The 11,984-nt window shown below is 42.3% G+C and overlaps 1 protein-coding gene across 1 annotated transcript in view; it reads left to right on the top strand.

Moving 5' to 3' along the window:
- Positions 1 to 8,752, top strand: part of LOC134077639 (trinucleotide repeat-containing gene 6A protein-like) — a 41,207-nt gene extending 32,455 nt beyond the window's left edge. The window contains 13 exon segments of the mRNA XM_062533340.1: positions 571 to 654; positions 656 to 706; positions 1,120 to 1,254; positions 1,470 to 1,589; positions 1,821 to 2,280; positions 2,901 to 3,029; positions 3,320 to 3,481; positions 3,712 to 3,852; positions 4,164 to 4,271; positions 4,550 to 4,762; positions 5,068 to 5,135; positions 5,530 to 5,669; positions 6,205 to 8,752. Coding sequence (XP_062389324.1) covers positions 571 to 654; positions 656 to 706; positions 1,120 to 1,254; positions 1,470 to 1,589; positions 1,821 to 2,280; positions 2,901 to 3,029; positions 3,320 to 3,481; positions 3,712 to 3,852; positions 4,164 to 4,271; positions 4,550 to 4,762; positions 5,068 to 5,135; positions 5,530 to 5,669; positions 6,205 to 6,595 — 2,202 coding nt within the window. The 3' untranslated portion in view covers positions 6,596 to 8,752.
- Positions 8,753 to 11,984: the final 3,232 nt, after the last annotated feature.

The following is an 11,984-nucleotide window of genomic DNA, read 5'->3' as shown; positions in this document are numbered from 1 at the left end:
CGCGCTTTCTGTGGCCTCTTATGACGCCAATGGGTCAGAAGAGCCCCCCACACGATCCCAATCAGAACCCCAATTATTCCTCGCCAAACTGCCAGACTAACTCTGGTCCTGGTCGACAGGTGAGTCAGTGCTGGCTGCACCCCGGGGAATGGTCCGTCCCTGCGTCTCTCTCTCTCGCTCTCTCTCTCTCTCCTTCTTTCTTTCTCTCTCTCTCTCTCCCTCCATCTTTCCATCCGCCAGTCTGTCTGTCCATCCTTCTGTCCTTGACTATTTGGTCTCATTTCAGTCCTCCACTAGAAATTAGTCCACCAATCAACCCATGTCATGCCAAGCCTATGGAGCCTATGGAGCATCCATGTTTCCCATTTCTCAGATGTTGGCACCTCATGGCCTCCACTTCAGGCTTCATTTTTAGGCGTCTAAGTGTGAAATGCACTGCAGAGGGCTAACAAACCCACTCGGCATTCGGACATTCCTCCTTTTTTCCCCAGTGTGTTTTGTCCACTCTTGTGTTTTGACCCCTCCTCAGTGTCTAACCCCTATGCTCCTCTGCCCCCCTCCCATGTGCAGAATGTAAACCCAATGTTTGGTGGTAGCAATGCAGCAGCACAAGGCCGGAGCTCCCAGCAGCCTTCAGCACAGCCTCTGAACTCTTGCGCAGCCCAATCTCCGTACTCAAGTGCCTCCACCTCTACTGCCCTCTCAGGTGGGCCCCCGCTACCTCTCCGAGCACTCGCTCGCTTCGCTCGCTCAGCGTCGGGTTTCTAAAACGAGTACAAGTCGCGACACATAGGGTGCCTCTCAACCTGTCTCCTCGATGCTTGGTCCTCCAGGCTCGTTCCCACTGATCTATAACTAACACTGGATAGACTATCCCATTGTTGCCGCCCCCATCATTCTTTATCTAGATCAGTGGGAACGAGGACCGAGGAAGGAAGGGATGATGTGTAAAAAGACGAATGAGAGGCACTCAAAGTGGTTGTGAACCTGTGGGATGTCTGCCAGCTGCTGTATAGACGTGTGTGTTATGGTTGTACATTTGTGCACAGGACTCCTGAAAGCTGGCTTGGAGCTACTAATCTAAGCCTCCCCATCCCTGTCTTTTGTTTCTCTGCACAGGTCCCTCCGTCTTTGAAGTACCCTCCCAATAATGGAAGTCTGAACCCCCTGTTCAACCCTCAGCAGGTTGCCATGCTCAACCAGCTGTCCCAACTGAACCAGCTGTCTCAGCTCTCCCAGATCGGCCAGTTGCAGGTAGGTCGAGCTGAATGTCTAAGCCCCATTCCGTTTGCTGCTCAAAGAAAGACCCGTGCTTTTGGTGTTTCATGAAGAACCATGAAACCACAATGGCTTTTGGAAATTAGGGTCCAGAATGAAGCACTACTCTGAGATGTATGTATGAAGTATTTGTATTATGTGTTTGTTTTGTTCATAAAGTTAATGAGTTTTAATTCTTTCTCCCCCTCCAGCGCCTCCTTCTCCAGCAGCAGCAGCAGCAGCAGCAGCAGCAGCAGCAGCAGCAGCAGCAGCAGCAGCAGAAGATGAATCCCAGGGCCATGCCCGTTGGTGGGCGTCAGCAGGAGCCACAGGTAAGGGCTGCTGAGTCTGGCCAGTCTCCTCTGCTCTAGCAAGTGAAATATTGTGCTCTTGCATCAAGTGGGCAGATCACGTTTCTCACTTTAACCATCTCTGTCTCTGTCTCTCTCTCTCTCTCTCTCTCTCTCTCTCTCTCTCTGACCATCTCTATATCTTTCTTTCTTTCTTTCTCTCCCTCTCTTTCTTTCTCTCTTTCTTTCCTTCTTTCTCTCTCTCTCTCTCAGGGTCGCCCCCTGGGCCCCTCTCAGCAGATGATCCAGCCGCCGCGCCACCTCGACCCCTCCCTGCTGAAGCAGCAGACCTCTCCGCAGCCTCCCTCCCTGCACCAGCCGGGCCTCAAGTCCTACCTGGACAGCCTCATGTCCCAGCAGAACGCGTCAGACATGCAGAAAGAGCAGGCCAGCGCCATGAGCTCGTTCACTAATTTCCCTTTAGGTGGGTGTCCTCCCCATCCCCATTCCCGTCCCACGCTAAGCCAGGCCGAGTCTCTGTTGCACCAACACGCTGGCAAGCCCAACATGATGTTTGCCTCCGAGATGGCAGGCTGTGCTCCCGCTGGCAGTAGTCAGGCCCATAGCCTCCTTAGCCCAGCCCTGAGCAACGGTCACATGGGGCCGGGCTCACCCCTCCCATCCCGGTCCGGGAGGACCTTTGCCTGTCCCGAGAACAACACAATGTCAAGAGGTGAATAAGACTCCCCCCGTCCTCCTTTTTTATTGTTTTGTTTTGTTTTGTTTGCTTTTATTTGTTTTCCCGCACACTCATCTGTTTCGTGGAAATCACAAGGATCTTTTTTGTGTTGTTGTTGTACGTTAATTGCGTCAGAAAAGTGAAAGGACTGAATGGATGGGCGATGAATTGAAACGGCCGAGTTAAGGCCTCGTTCTGATTTAGCCCTCATCTATCAACCTGTGAAAACACCTTGAAATGTGTTAGCTTTGCTTTATTCGCGTGCTCCCCTTTTCAGTGCTCCAACTCAAAGTGCTGTGTGTCTAGCCTTTATGTTGATGGCTTTTTCATCCTTGCAGTTTTTGTTTTTCTAGTAAATTGATTTCTTAAAGCCTTGAACAATTCCATGCAAATTCAACAAAAGCATATAAAGATCTTTGTAAAGATGTTTTGAGTAGCATTCAATCATTTTGTCTGCTAATAGTCTTGGGGAATTTCTAGTGTCCCTCCCTCTTTTTTAATGCCCTTGCTTTTTTCCATCATCCATTTGATTTGTTATTCATTTAAATCACTTATTCGTAGTTATATGTAGTTACAGATTGGCTGTTTTTTCCCCCCATTTTCTTGTCTCATAGGTTTGACCTCGAATGTAAGCAATCTAGACATCGGCAGTGTTGGTTTCAAGGAGCCCCAGTCCCGTCTGAAGAAGTGGACTGCCATGGACATTTCCAACTCGCCACTTGATCAAAATCCCAGCAAACCTGGTTAGTTGAAGACCTAGAAGAAACTCCCGAAAAGACTTTTGTCTTGACTTGCTGTCTTGTTGCCTTACCAGACAAGCTTGTAAGAGTATGTTTACACTACATCAGAGGTTGTTAATACTAGCTTTTGGAAGTCTGAAGAATAGAGGATATTTCTGCACACCATAGCTTAAGATGTCGGTGTATTTGTAAGAGTACTGCATTCTGTAGTGAGTGATGGTAAATATTATTATTATTATTATTATTATTATTAATCATGTAGTGAGCTCAAATGGTGTGTGTCCTTTGTGCAGGTGCTATGTCCTCTGGTTTGAGGCTTGAGGACTCCCCCTTTGGTCCGTATGACTTCATGAACGCCAGCAGCTCCCCCCTCAGTCCTCCTGGGTCAGTGGGGGACGGCTGGCCCAACCGTGCCAAATCACCTCATGGTTCCAGCAACGTCAACTGGCCACCAGGTGAGTACCCAGACACACACACCAGAAACATTTTCATCAGGTTAGAAAAATGTTTATAGACAGAAGCCTATTTCGCTTTGACTCAAACCTAGAAAAAAAATGTATATCGACCTGTATGTTGTCAAGTCCTTAGCAATTAGACCAGTTCAAGCTTGCTGTCTTTGGCGTAACACTGACCCTTTTTTTTTTGCGTCATCAATTCTAACAAGTGTTCTATTATCCTTGGACAGAATTCCGACCTGGTGAGCCCTGGAAAGGATATCCAAACATTGACCCTGAAACTGACCCCTTCGTCACTCCTGGCAGTGTGATCAATAATCTCTCCATTAATACAGTGCGGGATGTTGATCACCTCAGGGACAGGAACAATGGTAGGCTATGTGTTTGGTTTTTTTTTTTGTTGTTATCCTTCATTCAGGTCGGACAAGAGCTTTTAGAAATCCTCACTGAGCTCTGTGGATCAAGCCTCCGCTTGTGTGCCCTTTTTAATGAATGGAGAAACCCAAAGACACTGAGCTCAGGTTGCATATGGTTGAAGTTGCCCATACATATTGCATGCCAGAGCACAGTCCATTGCCTAGTTGTGTCCACAGTGCTGCGGTGATCATCTTGGACACAGATGAGCCATGGGGTTGGGTTGTTTTTTTGTTGTTTTTGATTTGGCTTTGTTTTGGTTCCTCAGGGCCATCCTCATCACTTAACACCACGCTGCCTTCAAATAGTGCCTGGTCATCCATTCGTGCCTCCAACCACAGTGGTTCCCTCAGCAGTACAGCACAAAGCACTTCAGGTTCGTTTCCACCGCCTACAGCCGGCAACTTGACTACTTTTACATACAGTATATGCATACATTCACTCATCCACCCATTGTTTATTCCAAGAGCGTAACTGCAAAAACAGAAAGGCTGACTATTTATCAGCATTTATGTATTCCCCCTCAGCATTGTTGTAAATGATGTTCACGGCATTAAACCCACAAGAAATGTTTGTCTACTGTGTAGTGAGGACTTTTTTTTTTCTAATTTGTCTAGTGTCTTATCCTCCTCCTCTTCCTCTTCCTCCTCACAGCCAGAAACAGTGACTCCAAATGGTCCCCTGGTACAGTCACCAACACCTCTTTGGCTCATGAACTGTGGAAAGTTCCTCTCCCCCCTAAAGGCCTCTCCGCTCCGTCCCGTCCCCCTCCCGGCCTCACCGGCCAGAAGCCGCCGCCCTCGTCCTGGGACAACAGCTCCCTCCGGCTGGCGGGCTGGTCTGGTGCTGAGTCCAGATATACTCCTGGTTAGTGTCCTGCCAAGCGTTTGTGTGTGTGTGAGACACTCCTAATGTCCATTTCCTGTACATTTGTGAGAGTACGCTGAATTTTACTTTCAGCCTATATTGAATAACCTGATTTAAGAGGATTTGAAGATTACCCAGGAAGACTATAAACACATTTAGATTTTTGCAGGGTTGACATGAACCGATTGCTGTCCATGTTAGAACGATTAAAGACATGGTCATTTCAAGGTTTTTCTTTTTCTTTTTTCTGCTTGTCATGTTTTATTATGAATTTACTGGAATATTTTCCCCTCGTCTCTCCTCAGGCTCCAGCTGGGGTGATAGCAGCTCAGGGAGAACTAATTGGCTCGTTCTCAAAAATCTTACACCTCAGGTAAGAAGCTCAGGTTATTCCTTTCATACTCAAGAACAAGTTTCTGCCAAAGGCATTGTACTACTCAAGTAGTGTTGGCAAGGCATCACTAACTTCACTCCAAGATCCTTGCAGACTTGATGTTTCAGTTTGGATGGATTTAGGTTCAGATTTTTAAGTCTTTTGTAAAATGTTTCTTTCTTGTGCACTTCTATAAATTGGTTAAAAATGAATATCCGTTCTGATATATCTACCACCTTGTCATTTTAAGAGGTAAAATGGTTTTATAAGTAACATACAGATATGCCCCATACAAAGAATAAGGCACATTACCTCTTGTGTTAAAATGTGGAAGGCCAGCCTGAAGGGTTGTCTTGTCTCTATGTAACCTTTGCTCCCTCCTTCCATCCTGCAGATCGACGGATCCACCCTGCGCACTCTGTGCATGCAGCACGGCCCACTGATTACATTCCACCTGAACCTGCCCCACGGTAACGCTGTGGTCTGTTACAGCTCCAAGGAGGAGGCAGCCAAAGCTCAAAAGTCTCTGCACATGTAAGTACCCTCCGGGCTTTGCCTGTATGCACAATCGGAGAAGGGCCGGGAAACAAAGGAGTCTGAGACTACAGTGTTTCTAGAGAGTCTGTTGAGGATATCTTTTTTTGTTTAAGTCAAACTGCTCTTCACTTAAAGTTAAATATGTCTGTTGAATGCATTTGTCTTGGTGAAGTGCTTATTCATTTTAACAAATGAGTGAAAAACATTCGAGAGAAGCAACCTTGTTTGTGTATAGAAGTAATGTCACATCTTTTACTTCAAGTCGTGAAAAATGGGAGCAAAAACGGAAGAGTTTACATATTTGTTGTAGATTTCACCAGCAGTTCTTGCAGATATTTCTGTTCTCTGGTGGACTTCATATGTGCGGTAGTATTCCAGTTTAGAAGACTGACCTTGAAGGTTGGGTCTCTGATAGGGCACCCTCAGTGAACCCCCTCTCTCCAGTTTTCCCCCAACCCTTGCATCATGTCGTGCCCCATCCTCATCACACGCCCCTGCCCTCTTCTTCTCTCCTCCTCCTCTTCCTCCTCAGGTGCGTTTTAGGGAACACTACTATTCTTGCTGAGTTTGCTAGCGAAGAGGAAATCAACCGTTTCTTTGCACAAGGTCAGTCCATGACTGCCTCTCCTGGCTGGCAAACGACGCTGGGCTCATCCCAGAACCGCTTGGGCCCCAGCTCCATGGAGGGCTCGGCCCACCCCTTCCCACCCACCCGCACTGATCCGAATCACTGGAACGGCAGTGGCCTGGCAGGGTCCGCCGGGGGAGACCTTCACGCCTCCTCACTGTGGGGGGGGCCCAACTATTCCACTAGCCTGTGGGGAAGCCCAAGCGGTGGCGACGGGGCGCGAATCAGCAGCCCCTCCCCCATCAGCTCCTTCCTACCTGTTGATCACCTCACAGGAAGTGGGGAGGCCATGTAGTAGTACGTTTCACCTTCTGACTTAGAAATGATAAAAAGAAAACAAACAAACAAAAAAAAAACTACAAAAAAAAATAGTCAAAAAAAGCATACAAACAACCTAAATGAATAAATAACTGTGACCTCAGAGTTGGAGTAGTTTTAAAAATAAAGAAAAATCATTATCATATGATCGAGACAGACGGGAAAAAAAAAGAATAAGAGAAAAATCAAACGGCACTAGTTGGACTCTCTTCACTTACAAAAAAAAAATATATGGCGGGGTCGCCCTGTGGAAATAAGTTACGTTTTTTTCTTCTCTGCACATATGTCCACTTTGTTTTAGCCCAAAACATATCAGTTTGAATACTTGAATCATGCAGGCCAATACTATAATGTGAAATGTATTTACACTTCCAGGTAGTGCTCTTCATACAGAAAAAAAGCTTCAATTGAGCTCGTGTTTTATTCATCATGTTTATTTGAATTCCAATTCTTTTTATTTTTATTTTTATTATTTGCATTTGTTTGCTGACAATGTTGGAGTATGAGCTTTTTTTTAAACTTTGCACTGAATGTGGTTTTTCTCCGTATAATCTGCAATATCGAGGGGGCCGGCAGTTCCAGTGTAGTTGTTTACTCAAGGATGTTTTTAAAGTGTGCGCTCTACTATGCCTTGATGTACGCCTACCTTATTGTGGTATTGTGGAGTTCAAGATCAAGATATAAATGCTGACTTAGGATTATTTGATGATATTACAGAATTAAGTATTGCACCAATTTTGTGTTTTAAAACTAAAGAATTTAGCTCTGCAGTGTGTAAAAACTGTAGCCACAGCTGTGACTTGCAAACCCGACCTGCAAGCCAGGGGGAACAGCACTTTCAAATAGGCTTTCAATTTTGTTTTGGAGGTGCCACATCGTGCCCTCTTGTTTACAGACTTTTGAGGGGGAAAGTATGCTCATTCTTCCTTCATTGTAAAATAATAAGAAAAAAAAAACAAAGAAAAAAAATCATAAAGGAGAAAATACCAAAAAAAAAGTACAAAAAATATAAAAAGTGACAAAAAAATTAACAAAAAAAATTATATCGAGGATGAAGACGAAGCTTTCTATCTCTGGGAATACTGATCAGTGTTTGGCCATGTTGTTGGTTATTTGACCTATTCCTCTTGTCTGCTAAATAACCAGCATGGTTCTCAGGAAATATAGCCAGTTTTCCCCTGTAGAAAATTTGTAGGAAAATCCAACTTCTAGCACTGAAAGTACTTATAGCTCTGTAAGTTTTTCTCTGCCAAATAACTGCTTTAAGCTGGAGATGTTCTACATACTGCTTTCAAAAAAATATGCTGTCTTTTTAATAATGGGTGGATATGGTTTGCTGAATCACAATATTGTCCTATTTTCTTTCCCTCTTCCTAATGAGTGGCTCAATGTTCTCCTGCTCTGTGACCGTCAATGTACCTGTCAGACTTCAAAAGAAAAAGCAGAAATCTGTAACTATGCATACTGTAGCCCTTGACACGGTCTACAGAATTGCTTTTTCTTTTGTCAGAAGAATTTTTTGTATATTCTCAGTAATAGCAATTACCTTGTTTCCAATCTTTCTCATTGCCAGAGATGGTGTTCAAAACTTCTTCTTTTTGGGTGGGGTTGGGGGAGGGGGGTATTTTTAACAGTGCAAAAGTCGTCCACATTTCATTGCCTTGATTCAAATTGTGTCCGAAGATGCAACAAGTCAAGTGGCTTTTAACTGTTTACAAATAGAATATGATTGTAACGTGTACAGTTTGGTTGTGTTAATCTGAAGTTCCTTACAATATTAATAAATCAAACATTTTTGGCTGCTCATACAATACCTGTATTCTTTTCCTCTCCAGAGCTGGTTTTGTCATTGAAAATGGCTTGCCTCTGTAACTGAAGCCATGGAAGGCTAAATCAGAGGTGAATGTAAACTATTGCTGGTAGTTGAATACAAGAAAAGATGTACATAGATTTACAGACGATATACATTATAAATTGTTTAGTCAAAGATGCACAATATATGAAAAGCTTCAAAGAGGAGAGGAAGAGATTTGTGATTGAGAGAGATGTCAGCATTAGGCTAAGCCATGGACCTTAATATTTGTTTAAGCTGTTATGTTTTGTTTTTCTTCTCCATTCTAGTTTTATTTGAATAGTAGAATGAATAGTAGAACTTGCTCACTGTGTTTAAATTATCTGTATTTAATGACTCAAAAAGCGTAGTACAAAACCCTTTGAGTATTACCCTGACTTGATGGTGGTGTGCCAGTATTGAACCATATTAAGTAACTGCTTTACCAAATATTCTTCAATCAGAAGATTTGTTTACTTAATTCCAGATCTTGCTTCTCATTTTGTTTAACAATATTAAGAGGAACATTTGGAACCAGGTTTTGTCATGTTTTTTTTTTTCTTTCTTTTTTTTTCGAGGATGGAGAACAAGAGATAACATAATGACAAAATTGAAATGAAAAGCCTTGGATTTGCACTTGGTGTACATAAAAAGAATCTGATTAGGTTGTACTGTATTAATTTTCCTGGAGGAGAGTATAGCTTTCTGTGGCTTCAATGGTGTGATTGGAGAAGAGTGCGGTGTGTGTCTGTCTTGGATTGTTTAATGCACAATGGCTATCTCTTTAAGGGTGTGAGGCAGATTATGATGGCAACAATTATTATTTTGTGTGTTCGCTCTCCAGACTTAGCCTGCTCTCTTCCTTGCTCTGAAGGAAACAACTGTGTATTTGAGCTGGTGTTTGTAAAAGCAGAGCCTGTATCGGGTGCCCGTGCAGGTCTTTGGCACTAGATTGCTGTGTGTTGTGTGTGAGTGTTTTTTTTTTCTTTTCTTTTTTTTTTTTATTCATTTATTCTTATTCATTTTATTATGACTTTGTGCTGCTCCACAGCCTTGTGCTTTGGAGTGACCTTCCTCTGTGTCCAGGGTAGTGGTGTTGAGAGTACTGAGGGTTGACGCTGTGCATGGCTTTAACTAATGGTTCTGAATAGGATCTTTCTAACTGTTGGGAGAGATGGCTTTTTGTATTATTGTCTCCCAAAACATTGTGGCTTTTGTTTAATGGAGTGAATTGATAGCATAGGGAAAAGCCATTTGGCACCCAGTTAATTTCCACTTCTTTTTTTTTACTTTTCTTTTTTCTTTTGTTTCTATTGTTCTTTTTTCCTTTGTCTCTTGTCATCTTAAAGTAATGTCTTCATGTGTGTACAGCTGTTTGGACAGACTTGTCCCTCTGAGACATGAAAATTTCACTGTCATGCCAAAATTTCAGTGGGGGAGAGGGAGGAAAGGGATTTGTTCTTTTGTAAAAGCTGGACAATGTATATGCTTAAAATGCCACTTGCAAATGGATGTTTTGAGGAAATTCATGAGCAATGTACAATCCCCATTTTGTATGGCCAGGCAAAAGTAGAGGAGAACATGGCTTGGCCTGACATTCTACTTTTGTATGAGAAAATGTCATTTTCTGAAACTATCCTGTGAGCAAAATATACCCATGTCTTTTAAATGGTTCCTACTGTTGAACAATGTGCTACGGCAATTGACTTAAACTGTGAGTATTTCTGTCTTGTCATTAAAAACCCTTAAAGCTTTAGTAATACCAGCACAAAGAAATGGATGAATGAGAGGTCGAATCTTAACTTCCACTTGGGAGAATACTAAGAAAGTCTATGCAGCGAGAAATGAGGCTTCAATATCTTGTTTGTTTTTGTTTGTTTTTCCTCTCGGTATAATCTTTCACAGTAGTGACAGGATAAAGAAATCCTGAAACATGTGCCATGATTGAACTCCTTGATTTGTTCTTGTTTTTCTTTTTTTTTTTTAAAAAACTGAAAAAAACAAATTGGCCAGTTGTAGCAGATGGAGCATTACACTGGAAAACTTCCCTCTTCTCACTGTTCCTTGAACACAAAAATATGTGGAACTGAGAAAAGGTGGAGTTTTCAATGCAACTTCTTTGTTTTTTTTTTCACAAATATTTCTGAAACCATTCTTTGCTCCCTCATAACCTATATGCACACTGCTTTTGGTTGACTGTTTAAAGGATGTGTAGAAATCAACATCAATAAACTTACCAACTTCAATGAGCAGGAAGTACTTTTCGCTGTCTTCCTGGGGTCATCGTAGAATTTTCACTTGGGGAACTGCACTTTTTGAAGGACAATCCTTATTTGTATTGGTTAAAATTTGACAGGAATTAGTCTAATAATACAAGGTAGAAAACTCGTGTTTAGTGATGAATGTTTCCTCTGATGCTGTTGTATTTTATTTTACTCTTTGTTGCTTGGTTTTCAATTTTAGTGCTCTTAAGTGAACATGTACTAAGGTTGTAGAGTAGATATTAGGTCTTATGTTGGCTGTACTCGTAGACTGATAACTGTTTGTAAAGTTCTGATCCTGATATCAGAATACAAAGCTGTATAACTTGGGTACAACCCTCAATAAAAAGCCTAACATTCAATTCAAGGTGTCTCCTTGTCTTTTACATTGTCCACTAGGATATTGTAATTATTCAATTTTTCAACAGTTAATCAGTGCAATTAAATATTTAATCAGTTTAAGAATAGTTATTGTGCTCATCAGTTGCCATTATATAAAAGAATCATTACTCTATTATCCAGTCGTCAGGTCCATGAACTGTCTTGGCACATTCAGACTACCCGTCAGTTGAATGAAGGATTAGACTTCATTGTCTCAAACTGATGGTCTTGCATCTGATCAGATTATTGGTAACACACATGGTAGGCCTTTAACAATGTCTTAGATAGGACATCTAAGCAGGTGTGATCTTGCATTGGGTCTTAAAATAGGCCTACTACAAATGAGGATTCCCAATCGAGGGTTTTTATTCTGATAATAGACAGAATAAGAACAAGTGTCTTTGAACAATGATCATCAATGCTCTTGTACAGGCAAGATAAACTGGGAAGAGCATAAAGCACATCATTCCCATTATGAGAACCAGACTGGTCACTTTAAGTGACAGAACACAATTTCCCAATACACACATTTCTGGTGTAATGGCAAGTGGAAGCATTATCAACACTTGCACAGCCCTTATGGACTCCACACAACTTGTTAGTCATAGGACCACTGATGCTAGCATCTCCAGGCTATTAGTTATGGAAATAAAACAGCAATGATCTGATGCTAAATGTGTGAAAGTACTACATGAAGCTACAGAACGATCAGGACCAAAAATAAACTATATTGGGATGATTCTCACCCCAAATTAGAATTTGACAATGTTCTTGTAGAGATTTCGCTCTAAAATCTGACCAATTTACTCAAAAATGTGTGAGTGCCATTTGCCATAACTGATGTTATTATGGAAAGATGGATAATCATGTTAAGACATTATTACTTCAATAGA

The sequence above is a fragment of the Sardina pilchardus genome, chromosome 3 (assembly GCF_963854185.1).
Source record: "Sardina pilchardus chromosome 3, fSarPil1.1, whole genome shotgun sequence".
Lineage (NCBI taxonomy): Eukaryota > Metazoa > Chordata > Actinopteri > Clupeiformes > Clupeidae > Sardina > Sardina pilchardus.
This window is presented reverse-complemented; position numbering and strand designations above follow the sequence as displayed.